The sequence below is a fragment of the Glandiceps talaboti genome, chromosome 1 (genome assembly GCF_964340395.1).
Source record: "Glandiceps talaboti chromosome 1, keGlaTala1.1, whole genome shotgun sequence".
Taxonomy (NCBI): Eukaryota; Metazoa; Hemichordata; class Enteropneusta; family Spengelidae; genus Glandiceps; species Glandiceps talaboti.
In genome coordinates, this window is record NC_135549.1 from 8,495,774 (window position 1) to 8,521,423 (window position 25,650).

Genomic DNA, 25,650 nt, shown 5'->3' on the forward strand with positions numbered 1-25,650 from the left:
AATAAAATAGGAATTGTGAAGTGATGAGTTTGTAAATACATGATAATAAAGTTGTTTGATTCATATTCTATTTTGTATGTGTCCTATAAAAGATGCCCATTTCATGTACTGGGCATATCTTACCATACCCACTTCATAACCTGGGCAACACGATTGACTATTTTATGAACTGGGCAAAGTTACCTACCGATTTCATGAATTGGGCAATTTCACAGATTGGGAGTAACACCCCTTTTAAATATAATAATATTGATTGGGGTTCTTTTTTTTAAATTCTTAATAGTAAAAGGAGATAGACTATTCACAGTAAAAATTGTCAACTGAATAGATGTCATCCTGTGTTTATCTCCTTTTCTGTCCATCTGGTTTCTTTCCCATTCTCCGTATATGTATGTATGTATGTATGTATGCATGTATGTATGTGTGTGTGTGTGTGTGTGTGCACGTATGTATGTATGTATGTATGTATGTATGTATGTATGTGTGTATGTATGCATGTATGTGTGTATGTGTGTATGTATGTATGTATGTATGTATGTATGTATCTCTCCCTCTCTCTCACCCACCTGACAGTAAGAGTGTATTGAGACACTGCACCAGGACCATCGGCTTGTAGTGTACCTATGGTAGTGACAACACCTGATGATGGGTTGATTTGAAACTTGAATGAGCCACCTGGACTTTGATTAAGGATTGAAAAGGTAATAGCGTCGTTGTCCTCATCCGCAACGACAACCGTGTGTACTATTGTATTAATTGTGGCGTCTTCGGCAACGTAGACTGTGCCGGCACCATTAGGTATATTTATAAAGACAGGATCGTCATTCTCATCTCTTATGTCGATGGTAAGAGTTACACTATCTTTCGAATTTACATCGGTCGGGTCCCAAACTTCGACTACGACTATCTGCTGCCTGCCACTAGTAGAAAAAATAGTACAGTTTACGACACTTTCCGTACTATAGTTCAGATTGAGTTCAATTCTGTACTTTTATGCTGATGAGGTGGACGTTTCTGTACTTTCCCATTAGCGCCTGTCTAATCGGATTATACTCGATCTGAAAAATAGTTCAGATTGCGAGTCGGAAGTGATTTGAATACATTTGCATTTAGTTCAGAATATATTCATGAGTTCACCCCCATAACCGGGCAGTAAACAAATGAATATTCAAATCTACCGTGCTTGCAATCAATACGTACATAAACGCTATACGTGTAGCTAGTGTATTCGATACATATGTATGTATATAAGCAGGCTTATGATATGAACTACATGGTTAGGACGTACGTAGATTGTAATATCACAGGGCTCATTTTGAAATAAATGTTCGTAGTACGCCTTTTCATTATGCACTACATACCGCCACCACTAAACGTGTTTCACATTTCTACGCGTTTGATGCATAGTAATACAGATTTAGATGACATGACAATCGTTTCCAATAATAGTTTAAAATTGGGCCACAAATATTGCTAGTGTATGGAGCTTCTTAACAAACCTGACCGGCCAATAGCGTCAACAAACTCACAGTAGAGACGTGCTGACAGATTTGAGTCTGTGGACATTATTTCTAGCTAAGTAAAATTGAGTGACTATTGGGAATATTATATGGCATCCATGTCGTCCATGTCGTCTATAGTTTCTGACTGACCGTGTTATGTACAACGTAACGCTGAACGAAATACGGTCCATCAGGAATTAACTAGACTAACCTCTATGGGAATAGTATTCTTGTCCATGTGTCGTTTATAGAACAATTAAGTGTTAGGGTGTGATCTTCACAGTAATAAACAAGCCTTTAGAAGAACAACAGGTATTCACGCCTCAAATATCTTGGGCATCATCCAAATTACGATCATGAGCACCAAAGTAAAGGAAATACTTAATGACGTTCGGCATGCAGAACCCCCCCCCCCCCCGGGCCCGTACCTATGGGTACATGCCCGGCATCCATGTAACTGTTATATCACTCTACGTGACGATTCTGAGGGCCCTCATCTCTTATTCTCTTGTTTTATTTCAATTATACTCATAACTCCTGTTTTTATAGTATAACTGTACAATTGGCTTCGATCAGTGCATTCCAGATTTTCATGAGTCATGAGTGCACATTGCACAGATATCTGCAGAATACTTAAAAGGATTATGGGTAATGTATGCATATGCGGGAAAAACAAACTGCTGTAAGGAGCATAGTCTCGCTGCCAGACTCGAGACTATCGTCCCTAATCTGTTTACCGAGCGGCGCAGCCGCGAGAATAGAGGGGGACTGGTCCCGCTCTTCTCGCGGCTGCGCCGCTCGGTAAACAGATTAGGGACGATAGTCTCGAGTCTGGCAGCGAGACTATAAGGAGCACTGACTTTGCCCTCATATCTTCATCCCATTTTGCACTGAAGAAGTTTCACATGGCTCTCATATTTCATATATACTCTTTCTAAATATATGGTGATGCAACATGAGTAAAAATAACTGGGGTTAACTAAGTTTGGTAGTCAATATAGCAGGTTTACCATCAAACTGACGCAAAATTTGTTTCAAATTTGTCTAGTAAAAACCGTTGGCCCAGTTGTCGATTAGGCTTACAAGTTACACAAAGCATGATAAGACACTGTGAATGGTGCAAATAAACAACGTGCGAAATGCCAAATACCAAATGCAAACAATACAAGCGAACAAAAGGGCCTGTATGCACTCTAATAGCCCGATATTTTGCCTAAAATCAGGCTCACATGTGCGAACGGTGTGTTTTTGACGTACCTAGTAGGCAGTGATGTAGATAATAGCCGGTTACCGGTCACAACGCCCAGCTATAACTTATAAGTATAACAGTTGTGGGACCGGCTTAGGAAAGTACTCAAACCTGACGATCATTGAACAAATTCTAAGGTTGGAAAATTAAATATGAGTTGACCGGGAGTTCTAATAGCAAGTAAAATACCCAAAGTGTAAACAAAAAGATAAATTAATTCATAATTATTTGGAAAACATTAGACGATTACGCAGTAAAACAAGACTGGCCACGCTATCGCTAGCGAAAGCCTTCGAACTAGTTTCATAACGACCGGACGTTGAAGGAAGCGCGAAGCGAAGTGTGAGGTCAATGTGACGTCTCATGATGATGTATGATGCATCAACATGACGTTTACGTAGAGTTGCACTAAATGTTTTCTAAACTTCAGTGGAAAGAATTTTTGTCGATCAGACACTGACTATGTTTAAATTCTTAAAACATCTGAGAAAACTGAAGAGGGGAAGCAAAATGTGACACTGACAGACAAGCCAGACGTACGGCACATGTACAGAAGGCGAGGCACACCCTCTGATGCAAACTGGACAATTATCGTGCGTGTCACGTATAAGGCATCAGATGTAATACATGTAGCTAACCAAATATTCTTGTACTGCAGTCTTTCTTGTAACAGGTATTGGAAATTGTCAGAAACCTGATGATTTTATGACTGAATAAGTTTCGATACGGAGACGAGAGAGAGGGGGAGACGGGAGAGAGAGAGAGAGAGAGAGAGAGAGAGAGAGAGAGAGAGAGAGAGAGAGAGAGAGAGAGAGAGAGAGAGAGAGAGAGAGAGAGAGAGAGAGAGAGAGAGAGAGAGAGAGAGAGAGAGAGAGAGAGAGAGAGAGAGCGGAGACCAAACTAGAATCGGTACTCACCCCACCACGACATATGCATTTTTGTGATTTTGAAACGATAAAGAATGTTAATATGGATATTGGGACGATTGGAAATCGGACGATGTGAATCGTAATCGAATATCTCAGACCATCCACAATATATGTCGTGTTGACTTAGGCGATCCCAGAAACCATTCTTAGTTTACCCCTTTCACATATATTATCAACCATGCTAATGTTTTGAAACAAATCTCGATTAACAGGTAATTTAGCGCTTGAAAGATGGCGACGTCCATACCCCCCCCCCCGGCTGCACATATTTTAATATGCAATTATACATTACCCCCTCCCCATACACGTCAGAGAAGTACAGTATGGTACACTATATGACATACTGTAAGCTAACAGTGGAAATCAACTTCAGTGTCCATACATATCAGACATAGAGATTTCTTTACAAATGGATGTGGGCTCATTGGGCTGTAACCTGTACTTGGAAAAACTTAACCAGCAGAGTTTTCTTTTTGAATCCTATGTCTTGACAGAAACGGCACCCCCCTTCGATAACTAGTGGGGAGGGTGTGTCCCCCTCCCACAGTAGGCAATTGTTTGAAAAATAAGGACATGTAGGAGGCCATTTAGCGGCATAATATTTCAAACCATACACATTATTGGAAGCCATAAAGTACTTGAAAATTGTCTTCAATACCCAAATTGTACTCTCATTAAATTATTTTACAACTGTATTACCTACGCTTTAACTAATACATAGATATTTTGGCAGACACACACATTCGTTTGGCCATTGGCTGCCTAATAATTAAATGTGTGGTAGGTAAATGAAGTGAACAATTTTGCAAAGTACAAGGTAAACGATTGCTCCTGTGGTTTGAATGTTCAACAAAGTCTCCACACAGAGAGATAGAGCAAGAGAGAAGGAGACATACGGCGACGAGAGAGAGAGAGAGAGAGAGAGAGAGAGAGAGAGAGAGAGAGAGAGAGAGAGAGAGAGAGAGAGAGAGAGAGAGAGAGAGAGAGAGAGAGAGAGAGAGAGAGAGAGGCATACACTTATACAAATGTAAATTTACTTGGTAAACAACTGCTCCTGAGGTTTAATTATGGTTCAAATCATGAGCAGAATATTCGGGGGCCCTTTCAGACCATCACAATTGTCATGCCCCCCTCCCTTTGAACCTCAATTTTGTTCATGCCCCCCCCGTAAATTCTGACTCCAGCATAATTTCAAGTTTATTCCGAGCTCGGTATTACAGGCATTCGACTAGAGTCTTTATACCTCAAAGATATACAACAGTCCATTTCTGTACAAGGCATATCAGAAACCAAACATTTGCAGTGTGGAGTGTCACAAAACCCTGTGCTTGGTCCACTCTTACACGCGTATGCTGTCTATACACATCACCACTTGGAAAGCTAATCCGACATCAAAATCTCAATATGCAACAACATGCAGACGACAACCAGATTTACCAATATATTTCCCCAATCACATACGTCAACTACAGTAACTAAGATGGAAACTGTTGCACATGATATTAAACGACCCAAAATAAGCTAGTTTAATGATGGCAAAACCGAGGTCCTCCTTATCACGTCTCAGTTCAACAGGCTTCCTCATCTCATGAACCACATCAACATGGGATCGTCTTCTGTGCAGTTAGTGGATTCAGCATGTACCATTTGTGTAACAATTGATGACCGTTATAACCTCAAGAAGCACATCTCGTTGACATGTAGATCAGTTCTTTTTCACCCCCGAACAATAGGTCGCATCATTGACAGTGGAGGGGGCCCCTCCACTGTCTATGGAAACTGTTGCACATGATATTAAACGACCCAAAATAAGCTAGTTTAATGATGGCAAAACCGAGGTCCTCCTTATCACGTCTCAGTTCAACAGGCTTCCTCGTCTCATGAACCACATCAACATGGGATCGTCTTCTGTGCAGTTAGTGGATTCAGCATGTACCATTTGTGTAACAATTGATGACCGTTATAACCTCAAGAAGCACATCTCGTTGACATGTAGATCAGTTCTTTTTCACCCCCGAACAATAGGTCGCATCATTGACAGTGGAGGGGGCCCCTCCACTGTCTATGGTCGCATACGCCAGTATCTTACAAACGGAGTTTGTCAGAACCTTGGTCATGCACTTATATCATCGATACCTGACTACTGAATGGCCCTTCTGTATGGGCTGCCAGCTAAAAACATTGTCCCTCTTGAACATGCCCAAAATACAGCAGCTAGGATTGTGTCAGGTACAAAGAAAACAGATGACGTCACATCGGTTCTTTCAATAACACAGTTTAGTTAGAAATCACACTGGCGTCAAGTGCAGTTACATAATATACCAGTAGGTAGGGCCTACATGTACATGTAGTCTCAGGTCACTACATTGTGGTCTGAGATGTAGTTTACACCACTATGACCTAAGAACTTGAACCAGGGCTGAGGAGAAGTGGTCTGAGGTTAAAGTTTTGCAGCTCTCGTTCAGCAATCTCAAAACATTTCAGCCTACTTCCCGTAATGAACACTTGTCAAGCATTTTTGTAGCTCCCATACTCAAAGACTACATATATGTTTATATACGACTCAAAATATAACACTGAAATTTACTTTGAACACGTTCAGTTTCAGTAGACCTATTAAAACCCAAAATCTCCACTGTATAATTTAATATCGGTAATAGTTTACAGTCAAAAACTTTTAAATTTAGTTTTGACTAGGAGGTCCCCAAGTTTTGCAAGTTGACTCATGACCGCAATCATTGCTTTACTCGCTTGAGCTGCAAGCGCTAAATACCATAGACCACTGCTTGACATAATCACGCCTAGATATTCATAAAAAGCGAACAACGTCGAGTTTATGACCACCAATAACCACTTTTCAATTTTCTTAAGAATTTCATCTCTTAGTAAATACAATAATTTTAGTTTTGACATACATGTAATTTACTTTCAAAAGACAATGTTAGAAACCCCTACCCCATTGATTCCTGTGGGAACATGCCTTTCGTGAAGAAAAAATGGTTACATAACATGTCTACAAGAATTGTTGGAGAATGTCTATGTAGAATGCCACACTGATCCCATATCCACACCTTGAGTTTTATTTTTATTGTTCTTCAATGATCTCCTTCAAAGTAATAGTCTGGATGCCAATATGGTTTCTAACTAAACCACGTCTAGCCAAAAGCCCCTCAAATAGCACAAAAAGTTGTTCACCCAATCAGTGAAACCTAAATGTTTTGGTGATGTAAACAGTATATAAGTAGCATCATGGGCTGACAAATATACCACATTTGAACATTACTGTCCCAATAAACACTAACTTTATGAGGGACTGTGTTATTGGTTAGAGTTTTGTGATTTATTAACAAAGACATGATGTTAATGACTGTGTGGGTGGCTGTAAATGAATTTTAAATTGCATCTCATGCATTTCAAGACTTCTAGAGTAACGACTCTGACTATACTTTGAGTGGAGGTATAAATGGTAATGATACAGTATAGGAACTAGACTATCAAAGTAATTACCTTGTCCAAAAGACTACAGTCGGATATTAATCTCACCATTAATGCCTGAATTTATGTCTATCAAGGTGGATCTGATAAGATCATGGAAATCGAGAAACTTTCATCACTTTGGACTTGAGCATTGAATACATTTGTGAAGTACTCAGACCATGATTCATGTTTTTTTTTTAGAGATTAATTCCACTAGATCGTCCACTAAATCGTCCACGAAAACAAATACATTCTATCATTCCACCATGTCACTCAACAACGCGCATCGAATTCTATCACTTGAATTTCCGTTATTTAGTCGTCTGAAGATCGTAACGGCCTCCGTACCATAACTTGTGTACTTTGTGTAAATACAGCTCTACTTCTCAGTATTGAGCACTTTTCCTTCAGTTTATGACTTACCTCTTATATATATATATATATATATATATATATATATATATATATATATATATATATATATATATATATATATATATATATATATATATATTACCATTGCTCGGTTGACGGCAACGCGGTCAAAGATATCGGGTTCTTTGCACAATACACGTGTATATAGAAATGATGTCCCTTAAATTTCCCCTCTTTTCATTCTTGCTCTTTTCAACTACAATATAGATTTTGATAATTTCCATAGGTCTCACGAGATATACTCTTCAAGGAAAAACAAGTTCGTGTCGGAGTTTGACACGAGAATAGTCTGTGCTTGGAGTAATTATACTGTCAGTATAATTTCTCAAAGGTATGTGTTATCGTGGAAGTTTAAACATTATTTATACTTTAATGGTGTTATAGATTTTGACCCAAGCTATGCATGCCACGGTCACAAGCTATATTGCGTCAGATCGATTTGCCAAACAAGTTTGCCAGAATTAACGCATCCCATCAAACCATGGACCCTCCACAAAGGTGGAGTGTCTATGGTCAAACAAATGACAGGTCGCAGAAACTATGGTCATGGAAGTATGAACGTCGTTTATACTTGTACGCCGTGACATACAATGAGCGCAGTGCCATGATTGACCGGATTATTCAGTGTCGACAATCCCAGTTAATATAATCCCAAAGGCAAACTTGTTTTATTTACCACCTTGCCAAGCAACACAGGGTGGTGGCGAGGCGATGTTGTAATGTACTGTCGCTTTGATATTCACGATTTTGGAAAGGAAATAGATAACATCGGGTTAGATCTTGAGAGTAAATAAGAAGAAAAGAAGAGTTAATTTGAAATCAGTGATAAACGAGTTGTCTATTTTTAAGAAACTAAATATAAGGAAAGCTATGGGTCCTGATAACATATGTGGTAGGTTACTGAATGTCTATGCATCGCAGTTAGCTAGTGTTTCCAGTAGATTGTTCAATTGGTCGTACAATGATCATACGATATCAACCATTTGGAAAACATCTACCATCTGTCCGGTCCCTAAAAACTTCCAAGGCATCGTCCTGTAGCACTGACTTCCATTGTGATGAAATGCTTCGAGCGTATTTTACTTTGTCAAAACCCACAAAAACATTCACACCTTGACCCATACCAATTTACATATTAAAGTAATAGAGGTACTGATAATGCAACTCTCACATTACTTCACGATGCGTATACACATCTTGAAAAACCAAGTTCATTTGTAAGACTATTGGTTATTGATTTTTCATCAGTCGTTAACAGAAGTCAACCAAACATGATGGCTCATAAACTTAGTTATTTAAACGTTAACCCCAAACTCATCCTCTGGATAATGGATTTTCTTGTCAACCTTTCCCAGTTTGTTCGCTACCAAAAATTAAGTTCAGCCTTCCATTCAACATTTAGGGGTGCCTCACAGAGCACGATACTCTCACACAAACTATTTACACTTTACACAAATGACTGCTCATCAGGTACCGATACAAATCCACTTATCAAATATTCTGATAACTCTGCATTAGTTGACCTGTCAAATTCTGACCGTACTTATTTCGATGAAGTTGATAGGTTTGTTACTTGGTGTAAAGAAAACTACTTGGACGAAAGGTCGACTTTAGGAAGAACCCTAAAGTAGTGCCCGACCTTTTTATTGACAATGTTAAAGTTGAACAGGTGACTAAATATATATATATATATATATATATATATATATATATATATATATATATATATATATATATATATATATATATATATATATATATATATATATATATATATATATATAGGAACAGTCTTGGATAATAAATCAAATGTTAAGGCCAACACAGATTTCATTAACAAGAAATGTCAATCTAGAGTTTACTGTCTACAACAATTGAGGGGCCTAAAATTTTGTAAATGCCAAGGTATTACAGACATTCTATCGGAGTTTTGAGTCGGTTTAACATTTTCTTTTTTGTGCTGGTTTGGTAGTCTAGGGACTAGCTACAAGAGTGTCTTGAACAAAATTGTAAATGTGTTTAGTAAAGTATTGAGTGAAAAGTAGACTAATTTGAATGAAATGTTTACATCTCGTGTACAAAACAAAGCTGGGAAAATGGTAAATGACAAAGGCCACATTATGTCCCAACACTTTGAACTCCTGCCATCAGGGAGACGATTTCGTGTCCCTAAATTCAGAACAGTCAGAACCAAATCAAGTTTTGTGCCCACTTCAACTAAATTTTAAACCAAACTAAATAATTATATTTCAAAGACATCTGCTCTGCATTCCAGATTGGAAGAACCGCGTTTTTTTATTGTCTTTTTTAAGTTGATGACCATTTCTGGCAAGACTTCACTCACAATTTTCTCGATTTTACTGATTTTTCTTCTTTATTAAAAAGGTTTAGGGTCGGCACCGGATTTCTAGAATGGAAGCGTTTGGGGAGTTATGTGTGATTTATTTGTTGAGAAAGGTTCAAAGACAATAAATATCGCCATAAGGTGGCACTTGCCGTTCCAGTGAGGAACGACTAGTGCCACCACGGTAGTACTCGACAATTCGATGGACCACGGCCAAGTCCGCCATTCACAATTTTCAAATCACTTGAAATAAAGCAATCTGGCAAAACTCGCCCATGTGCATTTACAATCTTGTCGCAACTAATTCTAGTAGGTAAAACCATAGACCCTCCACCCTGTCTATGGTAAAACCTAGTCGCATTCATAACTTTCATCGAGGGTAAGGTAATTTTAGTCATCAACTTCTATAAAGTCCAAAATGAAACGATAAAACATGTACATTTTGGAAATTATCCCATGTATAATGCCAGATTATAAAGTGACAAAGAGTGGTTCATCTGAGTGGATAGCTTAACCTCTTGACGATTTATAAACAATGGGAAATAGGCAGCTATCTTGATGTTCATTTTAACCTATTTTCCCGGAGAATATTTTCAGAACTGGTATCCAAATTACCAAGATCACGTTTTTCATATTTACTGATATGCCGCTTTAGTTATGGCCGGTTTTGTGGGATGTTTTGCGTGCACAATGTAAACCACAGACAAGGCATGTAAACTTCTACTTGCAAACCCGTCTATTTCAGGCTTGGCCTCTTACCACTCTTGGAGGAATTGTACTGACTCCTCCAAGACCACGTCTGACACAGTGGCCTGAAACCCATAGTCTATCGCGAGTATATTGTCTACCCTTCAAGAGACACACATTCTCTGCCAGTCACCCTTTTAAAAATACGCTTGTTAAACGTCTGCTCCTGGTGTTAAATTTGGTTCAACTCATGAGCAAAATATTTGTACGTGACTCCGGGCCCCTTTCAGACAATCCGAATTTTCACGCACGTCCCAATTCGTTTTTTTCCCGTGACAACAATTTTTCTCCTGAGCCTCCCCCTACCCTAATCTAGTTCCTGACGACCGTATTCCAATTTTACACTACATCTTTACATATTACGTATAGTCAATGTCATTACTCGTTGCCGATGTGTTGGCAATTATATACATGTATATATATAATATCCATAATCACAACATATTTCCTGCTCAAAGAAGAACTGTTTCAGCTTATTCCATTTCGATATAAACAGACAGAGAGTCCAGGGATAAAATACCCATGTACTACTCCTTATATTACTGGCTAGGTAATGTCAACCGTAAAATAATCCAAGCACCAGCGTCCCTAAAATCCGTGAAACAGTGTCGATATTACAGTATTTTGCTGACACTTATTACTTTCTGTAACTGGTCTATATTTGTGATATCATGGTAAATATGCTTGGAATTTATGGCCTAACAAACCAGACATTACGTAGATTTGAATATTGAAGAAAATCAAAAACAAAAACAAGGCCATGGCCATGGCCGGTCAGGTACTGATATTAGTACTTTAGACATCAGTGGGGGTCACACTTGGTCATTGAAACTATATTGACCGACCAAAATTCTAAACATCACGGATAAATAATTTCATATCGAAATGTATGTACGGAGATTCAGGTTTTTAGACCACGTGGCTTTGACATGACATCATCAGCTAAATTTGCAATACGAAAGTAACGTAAAACATGGATGTATCTAGTAGGGAGCAAAGTCCGCATGTCTGTATGGATGTTTGAAGATTTACTATCGGTATATGGGAGGCATAGAGGGAAATATTTGAATAGCGTTATTTAACGTTACATAATTCATAACTGACTACTAAACTACCGTCAAGAGGATTGTTTTTGCTTCCATTTATCTGTATTAATTTTTTTTAAAGGCAGTGATGGTGACTGCCAATGCCGGTAGTGAAAATATGGCCCGCACATTCTGAAGATTTTTGTATCATACAAGTTCAATGTTGTAGCTGAGAATGTGATTTATATTTATAACTCAGTAGAATGGGTACCGGTACTGATGCGAGGGATGTGAACCAACCTTTGTGTTGCGTGCTTTTTAATATCACCGTGTGTGTGTGTGTGTTGTTTGTTTGTTTGTTTGTTTGTTTGTAATGTAGATTCGTCGTTGATATACTGCTACTAGATCAGACCGTGGGTTATACTTCCATGATCAGAACATGACCAGACACAACTCTCCACGGCACCATTTTGGTTTTACAACTTTGATTACTTTGTTTTGAATAGCTTTTGTCAAGTTCTTGACTTTCCTGATATGACAATAAAGCAAGGGCGGTGAAATATTATTATAGTAGTCCTTCAAAAAACAAGACAATTTTGAAACTTTTAGTGGAAAATGTTAGTGAAGACACAGTTTACCCGCATAAATTAACTAACAAAAGACAAAAGAAATGTACACATGGTTCATTTTCTAGGTGTCGACCTCATGAATATGCACCAAGATTTAGAACCGAGTCAGCTTTAAATGCGTTCACACCTCCAAATCTGGTCTGGACAATATTGTCTGGGCTTAGTCACCCTTTTATGCGGACTACAGAGCGGCCCTGGTGCGGACTATTTCTGCCACCTATTAATGCCTGAAAGTCAAGTGGCATATGCTGAGGTTGTGTACAACCAGCAACCCATAACATTTTAGCAATCTACAGTTCTACCTCAGTATGGCTATTAGCCATGCTAGGTAGTTACTATAATGATTAATATAATGGTTGTCTTGGTAAAAGTTGTCGACCCCCCCCCCCCCCAAAAAAAAAGAAGAAAAAAAAAAGAAAAAAAGAAAAAAAAAGATCAACAAAACATTCTATGATATTGAAAGCGCTCCTGGCATGTAATTCCATAGAACAGTTTCCTGTAGGGAATGGCAGCGATTTCATTCAAACTCAAAGACAGAGATGTTGCTAACCAACGTGAACAGCCATAAAAAATTGTATGTGAATGAGTATGACTCTGAGATCCCGCTAACGGTTTCATTGTTGTCGGTCTAACCAGAGACACTGGAGAACTTCACTGTCTATGATCTAATCGTATTGCTCGGTGTGAAAACCGTGCAAAGCGTTACTATTTTGGCGTTGTATTTTCGCACATTTTTGGTTCACAAGGGTCCAATAATTTAAGCTTGAGTTAGGAAATAGGCCTATTAAAAAAATTGTGTTGTTCCGATTAGGCAAAATAAATAAATAGGTGGGGTAGGTAGATTTATTTTTATTCATGTGCGAGTGTCTAATTCTGGTTTTCCATTTTTTCCAAATGATCTCTGTGTTATTGGCTTCTTTCCATTAGATGTACAACCATTACAGATTGGAGGAACAGTTTTATATTGTCTTTTTAAGTTGATGTCAGTTTCTGCATCCACTATGTCTCGTGAGACTTCACAATTGTTGCGATTTTGTTAGTTTTTCAAGAACACGTAAAAAAAAAGTTAAGGGTCGGCAGTGAAAAACTAGGTGGGTCGGGTAACAGAAACCAAACAGTTATTTTTTAGGCCTAAGGCATAACGTAGCATATAAATCTACCCAACCTGCGCGAGCAAGATCTGCATCGGTCAATGTAATATTTACATGGTCTATTACAATTTGGTAAAGTGTACCATTGTATATGCTTGTGCGAGACGTAAAAAACATCATGCCGTCTAATTGTACGAAACGATTTAGTCACTATGGTTTTGAAGTCAGTGAGATAATGTTTGTGAAGTACCCGGTATCGTGATGTTATCGCTTGTATAGAAAAACCATCACTGAGGCAAAATCTCACTTTTATCATCATTCATTTTTTAAAGTCTTCAATCATGCCAATTAAAAATATGGATACTGCAGTCATTTATGTGACTTTTTTTCCAAAAATGTTTATCGTGCATCTCGATTATATTTTTTTTCGTCTTCGTAACATCTTTTTTTTTATTGTGCCAAAAGTAGTAGCTACCACATATAGAACAGTGGAAAAATACCGAATGAGACTCAGAAATGTAAAATCATTTACTTCAATGTCCAAATCAAATGCGGACATCAGAAAATGATGCATGCACGTTGTGATGGACTCGTGATTAGCTCTAGTCCAGATGCCAATTGGTATCTAACTAAACCATAGACAATAGAGAGGGTCCTCTCTATTTTCTATGACTAAACCAAGTTTAGTGAGTGGAGGTGTAAATGGTAACGATACTGTTTAGGAACACGGTGATAGGAACTAGACGAGATTAGCACTGACAACACACGCTCCGCGAACTCCAGCAAAGAGGCATGGTGGGGTATATAGAGACTTGTCAGAGTTGTCGGAGCTACTGTTCATGTACATATAAGTTCCACGTATTCTCAATTTATTTCGTGCTGGATAGAAAACAGTCAGTATAGTCCTTGTGTTCTCCAGTGTATAGCCGATGGATTGGATAGTGAGAGTCATGATATGTGTGATACATTGTAGTTTATACACCAGAACTGAATTTTAGACTGATCCCGTCGGCATCTTCAGAGAAAGCATCAAGCGGGTACCACAATAAACTGAAAACGTAACGACTATAAGCATAACTATAAGTTTTAATTTACATGGAACTACGGTCATATTTGATAAGCTTATCCCCCACTTCCACATATGGTCTCATACCCCTTGGTCAGCGAAAAGCCAATCATGTTCATGTCCGGACATACGAGTTATAAATGGGGCGGTCATATGGGTTAAGTTAGGGTGGAATATAATATATGGAAAAAGTCTGATTGATACTGGCTGTGATGGGTAGTAGAGCATTTTTTAATTGTCAAAAACAGGGTTGGGGGCCGAATGATATGATTCAAAACGTCATGACTTTCTGGTATATCTTTGTTGTCATGGTGTGTTTCCAGTTGAGGATGGCTGTCTTTGACTGGCTACAACAGTAAGTGACTGATTTTGAAAGCAAAGAAAGTGGAAGAACATTGGTGTTAGTTAAAAAACTATTGTTATTAAAGATATACAAGTAAACGCAGCAAAACAATTGAGAGTCGGTACGGAAAGGAACAGATGACCACAGGAAGGTGTTCAGCTGTTCTTCATTGTTCTTTGCAATTTGACGACCGGGCGATCACATACTAGTAGTTGTCAGTGTTTTCGCTAAAGCAAAATACACGGAGATGGTTCAAAATCACTTGACTATCATTTCACTCTTATTTAAATCTACAAATATCTCATTAATATTTTCTCCCAGCTTACTTCAAACTATATGACATTTTCCATGAAAAAAAGGTGCGTATCTGGAGCAAAGAAGTGTTTCAGATATCAGAGTGTTCACGTTTGCGTGACCAAGACATAGACATAGACTGGCAAGCGACGCCATGAATTGTGATCGAATCCCAGGGTCGGATCGGTTGTAGATCAGTGTTCATGATAATTCATTTGCGTGTTCAATTACTAAGTCATCGATGTAGGGTTATAAATTCAGTGACTACACCATCAACAAAGTTACTTCTTACTATAAATCATGTTGAAAAAGACCCTAGGAAAATGTCTAAGCAACAATGACGGGTGTTACTTTTTTGCAGTGTTTATCCAAATAGTAATCGTCGAATAACGTGACCCTGGCTGAAAACTGCGACAGTGAGTGTACCATAAATTCCCAAAACAGACTGACCAGAACAGACATATTGACACACAAAAAGTGTGCAAGTTTACATCTTGTGACAGGTTTGGTTGGGGTCACCTCCATCGGCTAATGGTCGAAATCGTCATTGTAAAATATTTTTAATTACCCTCAACTACAAATCAGCGTATCGTTGACGATCATTTCAATCGTAAGTGTTTAGAACTGATTCAGAAGTAAAACGTAGAATTATTAATGACAATGGTATGCAAAGTTTTGTTGTTTAACAATCATCAGCGATTTGGCATGTTTGCACAAACCACAGATACTTGTTAGTGCATACACTTTTGATACTTCTATTCTATAAGGTAAAGGCTAAATTTAAAAAGACATGATCCCAGTATTAACTTTTTTGTTGCGGCTATATTTCCTAAGTGAGGTGTGCCAAAGAAAGTTTTCCCATGATACTTTGCGCCAGTGCGACTTTTTGACATTGTACGTTCGATGTTCCCAATGAGTAAATGGAATTTTATCGAGAAGTCTATTCATATTTGTTTATGACAGCAAGATATTTTCAATTTTCTGTTTTTGGTCATTTTTGGGGTCAAAAACTGTCATTTGTTTTGTAAATAAAAGAATTCAAAGTAAAAATGAATGACAGCCGCAAAACTAATCGATTGAATGGGCTGACATTTGGTGTGCAGGTATGTTAGAGTATCTGGATGAAGAATTCTTCAAGAAAATTTGAAGATGACATTGATATGCAAATACGTCTAAAACGTGCTGTGTAGTATCATATTATAGCCATGTTATTTTACAATACTCGTGAGAAAGTAGAATTTATTGGTGAAGTAAAGTTGCTCATACACCTAAGAAAATTTGACTACACTTGAATACATAATGAGCAAATGAAATGATCACAACAATCACATATCTTTGTAATGTTATGACTATACAAGATCTAATACAGGGACGAATGGGGTACTTATCAAATAATGCCCTCCGGAACTCAGAAATAAATGTAGATGCGCTGTACCATGCAGTTACGATCAGCGGTTTTGAACTATGGAGGTAGGAAGGAAGGAGGTAGGAAGGATTATAGTCCTACCACCATTTCTGAACAAAATCGTTGTCCTTGAATTGGAATGGTATGCTTTTAATACAAAAGTTGCACAAACATATGTTCTTGCTTTCAAAAGTTTTAGAATTAACACCATGATTTCACCGTCGCCCATACTGAGGTTTTCCTGCATCTATTGCTATGGATTTTGTTGGTGGGACTTTGCTGTACTGTATGAACACTTGTTCAGACTCAGGCCACTAAAACACAATTGCAAAAAAAACCCGTAAAGACACGAAGTATCGTTTTGCACAACGTTCGGCTTGAAGCAGGTTTGAAGGGTAACCATGCACGACAGAGAAGATGGGTTTAGAGCCCCATTTACACCTAAAACAAAAAGCGATTCTAGTCTGTTCCTATTATAGTGGTCTGAGGTTCAGATCAAAGTGCCGCATTCATCCACAACATAAAAAATCATAGACCCTACACGACTGGCGTTTGTAAAAGTCAGTTTTAAACCATAATTACTACACCTCTTTATCTTCTCGGCAAGAACATGCAGTGCTGCAATCCAACGTGAGGACCTCTCACCAACTTTCAGATCACTTCACATTGGGAACGTTGGTGAGAGTTCTACTAATATAATTCAGACTGAGGCAAAAAATATAGCCTTTCTGAGTTGAAATCCGAGGTTTAAATCCTGATATCTGAAAATTCCCAATCAACCCAGATTACATTGAATAAAAAATAAGTCTAACAAACAATTTATGATTTTTCAGTCCCGAAACTTGCTATTATCCATACACTGTATACAAAGCTAAATACACGGTGATTGGTGTATCGCACTCCTTGACTGAGTGGGTCGGAAAAAAAATAGGTAGACTCACTTGTCATAAATCGATTTATAAATCCACAAAGGCACTGTGACAACTAAAGCAGTCCCTTTACAGACCATTTTTCTTTAGAAATAAATAGGCTAAAACAATACTGAATGACAGGCAGTCCAAGGTATGCGAAACCATAAGCGAGCGCGTACTCACGATGCTAGATTAACACACTATTTTACCTGCGCATTGAAGACGCACAGTAAAAAGACCAGTTTTCAACATTAATGCAGGAAATACAAAGCTAACAATTCAAAATTGTATAAAATGTAAGAAAACAAAAAACAGGCGACAGTCAGAGCATGCATGAACTTCGATTTACAATACCTTTATTAAGTTCTTGCATTTTGGGGCTAATGAAGTCATAGAGACTAGAGTGGGCGAGTTTCATCACAGTTAGTATAATCAATGGCACCGTGATAATTCTGACTTTCACTTGAAACTGGACCAGAACAGTCTAGGTCGGACGAGTCGTCATCATCAATTCAAAGGCGACGTAACCAAATATACACCGTGAATTCATCTTAGATCGCACCGAGTTGAACAATCATGTCTGTCATTGTAGAATGTAGACCTTTACGCTGTTTGACCGACTATTGAAGTATAACCCACATAGGTGATATTTCATTGACCTACATGGAAATGCTTGTAAATACTTTTTGCAAGTAGTAGTAGCTCAGACCACTCTAGTATTTTAGTGGTCTGAGGTAGTAGTAAGAGTTTTTGCTAACGTTTACATGCTAGCGTAGTTGTACATGTACGTATACATGTCAGTTCGTATGTACATGTACATTAAATGTAGCTCTCATCATATCATACACTGTACATGTGTGTAACCCTTTTCTTTTGCACCCTCCCCCTCCGCCTTCATGTGGTCAAACACAGACAACTAACTAACTAAATAGTGTTACTGTTAGTTTTCTGTGGGTCAAACAATTAGTGTACACGCCTTGAATCACATGCAGGCGAGATAGATTTGAATATTCATTTGTTTACTGCCCGGTTATGGGGGTGAACTCATGAATATATTCTGAACTAAATGCAAATGTATTCAAATCACTTCCGACTCGCAATCTGAACTATTTTTCAGATCGAGTATAATCCGATTAGACAGGCGCTAATGGGAAAGTACAGAAACGTCCACCTCATCAGCATAAAAGTACAGAATTGAACTCAATCTGAACTATAGTACGGAAAGTGTCGTAAACTGTACTATTTTTTCTACTAGTGTGCTCTGTTCATAGTTAAGTTCGTTAGTACCTGTGTAAAGCTGTTGATAGAATCATATGTAAAACATTGTCTTAAGAATGGCAACTTGGCTTAATATCAACAATTGTAAGTTACACTGCAAACGTCATTTGAGGTGCACATTTTTTTTTTAATTCGTAGGTTTCTGTTCTTAGGTTTGTTTCATCATGAAATGTTTCTACATGGATATTATTCCAACAGCTAAGATTCTATGTTTACCAGCTTTGTTGACGTCTCACCAGCTGCACACTTTTTATACACATATTACCTGGCTATGAGGGCACTAGTAGACGTTAATTACCATGATGTATATTATGATAACAACTATTATATATATATTACATATACATATTCATAGCTGCTACATATTTAGCACGATGGGTAATGTGACGTCTACTAGAGTCCGAAAAAGACCCTGAGGTAATAAGTGTTTTATAACACATCACATTCTCAGGCACATATTCGTTTTGCTATTATAGTGAAAGCAAATCCCCGATAAGACTTCCGAATGCAGCTGGCCAATAGTCCATACCACGATGATCCATGGTCTTAACCAATCACTTTAGACGATATGGTAACGAGGTGTTATAAAATCGATTATATTATATTATATTATATGATGGTGCAAATTAATAGATCTAATTGGTCAAGATATAAAACTAATACGTCTACAATAGTGATGTATGCACAGCGCGACTCTAGGCGGCCCTGAATGATTTTTTTATCGCTGTCGTCTGCATCCTTCATGTGTTCTTGCGTCCTAGGATTTACCGGGTGATTACGTGTTAAAACAGACTGAAGTTCAATCTCAGCAATTGCGTGTATCATCGAGATTCCAAGGTTTCAATTTTAAAAAATTATGAAACTTCCATATACACGGTATACAGTTGAAATTTTGTCACATTGTTTGTATTTTGATTGTTATAGTACACATGTACAGAGTACCATTTATGCATCACCAATAACAAAACGAATGTAAAGCAAGACCTCTTACCGATGCATCATCCTCCTTGGCATAGAAAGCATCCACTGGACCAGGACTTGCAGATACAACTCTAGCTTCGCATGTTGGCAAATTTGGTGTAAAGGATGACCCTACTGCAATTGGTATGTTTGGAGGCAATTTTTCTCGGACAGAAAAAGTTGTGGATGGGTAGGTCAAGATACAGGTAGTGCCTGAAGACAGAATATGAATTGCAATACATGAATGGCACAATACCACTGTTCAATCTACTGTCAATCAAACCGAACTTTTCCTACCAGTAAAACTGATTTCTCTCGTTGCTGATGGCATATTTTATATGACTTTGCGAAATACTGTTGCTAGAATCATGGAGTGAAACTGTCTAAATTTCAGTAACCACGTGATCAATGTGTGACTGATTTACCATTTTATGGAATAGTACATTTGCCTAGACTGAGAACGATATCATCAAAACTTCAGAGTCACTAAAGGCGTATGTTACAGTTGAAATTTCAAAAAAAAAATCAGTACAAAATTAGGAAATAACCCCTCGAACTGTAAATATTTGTCTCCAAGAATGTCTATTTTATTGACTCAGATTAACACATATACTTAGACGTGATTTGTTTAAAAACACGTTTCACTTCATAGAACACGCAAATATTAAGTTAAGACCGTGCACAGAACTGTTGTAAGCACCCAAGTGCTAAATAAGCATTGATGACAAGCGTGTTAGTTTGTCAAGACGTCAAAACTCGACATTATTTTCCCCGATTTTCCTAAATAATGCTGGCGGACGTATAATTATATTTTTCCTCAATGTTTGTGTTATTCAGGTAGCAAAATATCGTGATCTAAGGATTGTGTCACTCTCGTCTTTTAACTCGAAGTAACAAGGCCCCTTGGGTCACTTGAATATTTTCCAAGCTGAACATAGCAAAATATCGCCATAGGAATAATAGTTCAATACAGAAACCATTTCACGCATTACTTTAGCCCCGAGACAAGTTTTGTGATTGAGATCTAATTTTTTTCTTCCCACAATCACCATGACTTGTACTTCATCGCCTTTGTTAATGTGCGTATCAGGTTATAGTACATACAGTATATTGTTTGCAGAATCCATCTTGCCCGAAGAGGTATCAAGGCAATTTTAGAAATTCTGTTATGATTTCTTCAGAAAGTTGATCCTCGTGTCACAGCAACGACCATTGTGATGACAAAAACATCGTATAAGAATTCAACAAAGTGCCGAGTTTTTATTAGCGTGATAACATTCATGTGCTTGCATACATGTAGTTGTAGCCCATCAAATTAAAATGGTTGACCTTAGTAACCTGTTGTTTAGCGATATGTTGTAAACGTGGGACAGAGGCGTGAATGTTCAGTAAAAAGTGAAATGTTTGGAGGGGAGCATAACAACAAGGTATACAGATCAAAGTTCACTTGTCATCCTTTATGACATGACTTGGTGTAGTGTGTGGTGTCGTACCATTATCTCCCGTGTCTTTTGTCTACGAAACAAGAGTGTCATCTCTTTGGAAGGGTGTTAAGATGAATACACAAAGGCAACATTCAGTCGTCTTTTCATACGCAGTGCCGTTAGTACGATCAAAAGCTCCTGCACTTGTTTAAAGTTTAAAAGATTTCTATCGACAAGCTAGCACTTTTATGTGATGATCTTGCGCTTTCTTTCGTCTGAGCATGGGTGTATTAGTGAGACTTGCGTGGTTTTGCTAAGGTAGCGTTTTGCTGAGAATGACATCATTAAAATAAATAATTCCTGGTTTGACATTAATGTGCACCTGGTGTATGATTCAATCAATTGATTTTCATCCCTTTTTCAGCACTTTAGTACTTATTTACCCATAGTGATATAGTGATAACCTTTATGTAATGCGATATATGATTTAGTCATAACTTTTATTTAGTCATTTAATTGACACACACACACACACACCCTCTCTCTCTCTCTCTCTCTCTCTCTCTCTCTCTCTCTCTCTCTCTCTCTCTCTCTCTCTCTCTCTCTCTCGCTCGCTCGCTCGCTCGCTCTTCGTACATGTTCTGAACGTTAACACTTTACAACGACACAAATCGATATGTTCATTCATACATTAAAAACCAAAGTACAACGTCTTGATCAGTAAAATTGCAACTTCGCGTTCACTTTTATTCACAGATAATTTCAATGCTGTGTCTTCCTGACAAGGCATTCCAACATGTTTTCCTATCTGACACGGGATGCACATTCTGTAACATAACAATACTCAATATTCTAATTTAGAAAACAGAACGAATGCTTATTATCCTCAGATCGAGTACTTTATGCAACAATAAGAATGCACAGCTTATCTGTGCTTTACGTAAACTCTAAACGCTATGTATTACTTCTGAAAGCAAAGGCATAGAGTGTTAAAAAACCCTGCTCTAGATCTACTCCCTAGGAAGTCCACAAACCAAGCTCCATCCATATACATATCTGATTCTATCACGTAACAAACGAGTGCCCGTGTATTTAGAAATTTATTTCCCATTTCTCTCTCTAACTGTGAATACAGTTGACAGAAATCAAGTTGAAGAGCACATTTTATTTCTGGTGGAAGTGATATGTTTCTATTCGAAGATATCAGGACACATAATTATATGATATTCCGTGAGCTACATATATTGGAATTTCACAGACTCGAGGCGATTTTTTTATGTGTGATGTGTCGCCAGCGAGAGTAAAATTGAGACCAACTTCGACAATATACTAGTCTTGGTTCATGGTGGAAATTGCGAAATCGACAAACAATAACGACGTTTGTGTTGTATTTACTAATGAATAGATATGAAATGCAGTCATATCCTCGATTAATTCTAAGACAACCAACTAAACTGTGGTGGCTGTCTGAGATTTCTGCTATGGGGGATCTCATAAACACTTGTGCTTTGAGGATCGATTCTTTATTCAGGATTATGTAGCCGGAATTTTGTGTCATGTCAATAAAGACCTCTGCGTGGCTCCGTACATAGTATGCAATATAATTAAATGTAATGATGCGTCGTCGATAATGTGTCCTAGGTACCGGTAACGTCGCAAGAAACGTCTGGTACAAACGTTAAACTAAGCTCAAACCAAACTCACCATACTGTATGTATGTTTCGCATTGTGACATTTACAAAACAAATCTCAGGAAACGAGCCGAATTAATAGCAGGGGGACCTGATGAGAAAATATTTTGGTCAAAGAAAATGTCGCACCCCTTCCCAACAATCTTAAAATATTACACCTCCAACTGAACCCAAGAATTTTCGTAGCCCCCTCCCGTGCCGAATGAAGACTATACATAAGTATAAATGTATATGGTATGCCCACCTCATCCCCACACACTTGAGAAATGCAATTGTGTCACTGGTACAACAATACACAATTACATAAAATTACATTGACACTCGACGCTACAGTCTATAATAAACTTCTTTATAAATATATGTGGGCTTTGCAAGAAGGATTATCATGTTCATCTCTAACCTATACTTTGAGATACTAAACCAGCAGCGTTTTCTCTTTGATCTTGTGTAGGTGAAAAGACAGCATCATTACGTTGGCTATATCACTATCAGGTATACTAATGTTGCAGAGCAGCAAGATATTTTGCAAATGTACAAGGTGAAAGATGGCTCATGGGTTTACTTTGGTCCAAACAGTCACAAATCAAGAGCAAAATTTTCACACACACACAGACCATCAAAATTTTCAAGGTCATCCCATCGCACCCCTAATATTTCAGTACCCACCCGCCGTAAATTCTTCCCGTTCCCTTACTTGTCAATGCGTCGGCAGTTTCCCGCCATGACGATAACAAATGTCACATTTGCTTAGTCAGTACCGTGTGTGTTTACAGTTTCGACTTTTACCGGACGGATCTTGCATTATCGGCACACATACATTGTACATACAGGTATATTAAGCTATACCTGGGCTACACTATAATAACGCCTTTCGACAATTAGAAGAATAAAGAACAGTTCTATTAAAATTACAGTCCGCAACATGTCGGCCTCAAGGCAACGGGTACAACATCTCAGTGTAGCTCTAGTAAACTGATCACAACCGTTAACAATTTATCAACAAACTGAATATAACTTTTATTGATAAACAAACTACTATGGGCGATATACTTGTATTGTTTTAGTATTCATGTTAAACATAAAAACTGTGGTCAGTTAGTTAGATAAAATTCTATATACACAGAGACGGTAAATCAATGCCTAGTTTGGTGACGGTAACTTAAATGTCGATGTCTTGGTTTCTGGCTTCCCTTTCCAGAGTCACACTCTAGAAACAGTCTAGCTCTACTGGGTTCATTGTGTGGGAAACGTGATTTATGGTGTAAAAATGATGTACCTGTCGAAATTGGTGGATTTGTCTTTCAGATCATTTACATTGGTTTCAAATAAATGACGTGTTTGTTTTTCCGGACACACGATGTTTCGTTAAATTTTACTCTGTGTCTGTAGCTATATATCTCTCAACCTCTCCATCTATCTTTACAAATATTTCTCTCTCAGTTGCGTAGCTTGATTTCATAATACCAAGGACAAAATGCACCGGAAAATGAACATTTAATTTGCAACCCTAACTAAAGTTTACCGCCAATTCACCATGCCACTTCTTCACAACGCTTTCAATGCGATGTTGTCATCCATAAAGTTTGCGATTCAAAGCGGCTGTGTAAAAGTAGCGTTTGCAATAAGTTGACGAAATACGGCGAAATGTTGTTGTAAGTTATATTCAAATGGAATAGCTATTGATACTTATACGGTTGCCAAAACTATGAACATCTCTGATATTTTACTCACCTAAAGCCTCTCCAAATAATAGAATCACACACAATACTAAAAACATCATCTCCTTGATTGGCATCTTGAATCTTAAATCATATTCGATCCAAACGATCAACACTCAGAATGTCACGGACTGTCTAAAAGTTAAACTTCTTGCTGTACACTGAACTTTCCTGTCAGGATGTTACTGCTGATGAACACAAAAGTTGGAACTTATTGCGTTTTCAATACTTTCAAGGTTTGTGGTGACGTCTTTGTGATTATATGCTCGTTGTATTTTAATGCGGCTATACCAAGGCTTGACACAATACGATACGTGCATGTGAAAAGGGCGTTCCATCATTTTGCGTATGATTAGGGGGGTACTCTCAGTACAGATAGGAATGTTGCAAAAGGGGCTTAGACACTAATATGCACTGTAAAGTGAGTTCATTCTAGTACTTTGCTCAACCCATTATCAATATATTATCAAACACAGTGGAATAGGAGTTACACCCCCGACGCTTAAAGGTGATTTCGATTTCCATGGATCCCCGAACGGTCATTAATCTATGTCTCCCATTGTTTGCATTGACAAGAAAGGTGCGGACACATTGTCCTCTGTTCTTTTGTGATCGGTACTGCTTTACAAATCTGTTAATAACAAAGGTGTATAGCGGCGTCAGATTTGGATTACAAGTAGGGTTTATTATATCAGCAGCTAGACGACAGAATCGAGTTGATTTAAAGGTGTACAGTTTTAAACGTTTTATGAGTAATTCGTGAAATAAACATAGAAATTATACCAAATGTCACGAGTCAAGACGAGTGATGAGAATATACATTAATCTATCCCGTGTATGTGTTTGATGTATTTTTGACTAAACACAATAATTTCATTTGTGTGTATACGTACACACTAAGCAATTTCTACGTTGACAATAATTCCTAATTCCAATGCTCTGTGAGTATTCTTGTAATATAGGCTCTTATAACCTTTGTTTGATAGTGAAATCAAATAAACCAGGGTCCTGCAAACGAAAACACATCAACAAGACATTTCGGTAATAATTTGTTCAAAGACAGGTGTTCGATCGACTTCAGTGACAAACTTGATGTTAGAGTGACAAGACCTTTCGTCACAAACAAGACATG

General features: G+C 37.9%; 1 protein-coding gene across 1 annotated transcript in view; it reads right to left on the bottom strand.

Annotated features, from left to right (window-relative positions):
* LOC144442412 (protocadherin Fat 4-like) overlaps positions 1-24,595 on the bottom strand; it is a 41,445-nt gene extending 16,850 nt beyond the window's left edge. Inside the window, exons 1-3 of the mRNA XM_078131794.1 lie at positions 24,532-24,595; positions 19,717-19,898; positions 567-910 (exon numbers count right to left, since the gene is read on the bottom strand). Coding sequence (XP_077987920.1) covers positions 567-910; positions 19,717-19,898; positions 24,532-24,595 — 590 coding nt within the window. The remainder of the gene's footprint in view (positions 1-566; positions 911-19,716; positions 19,899-24,531) is intronic.
* Positions 24,596-25,650: the final 1,055 nt, after the last annotated feature.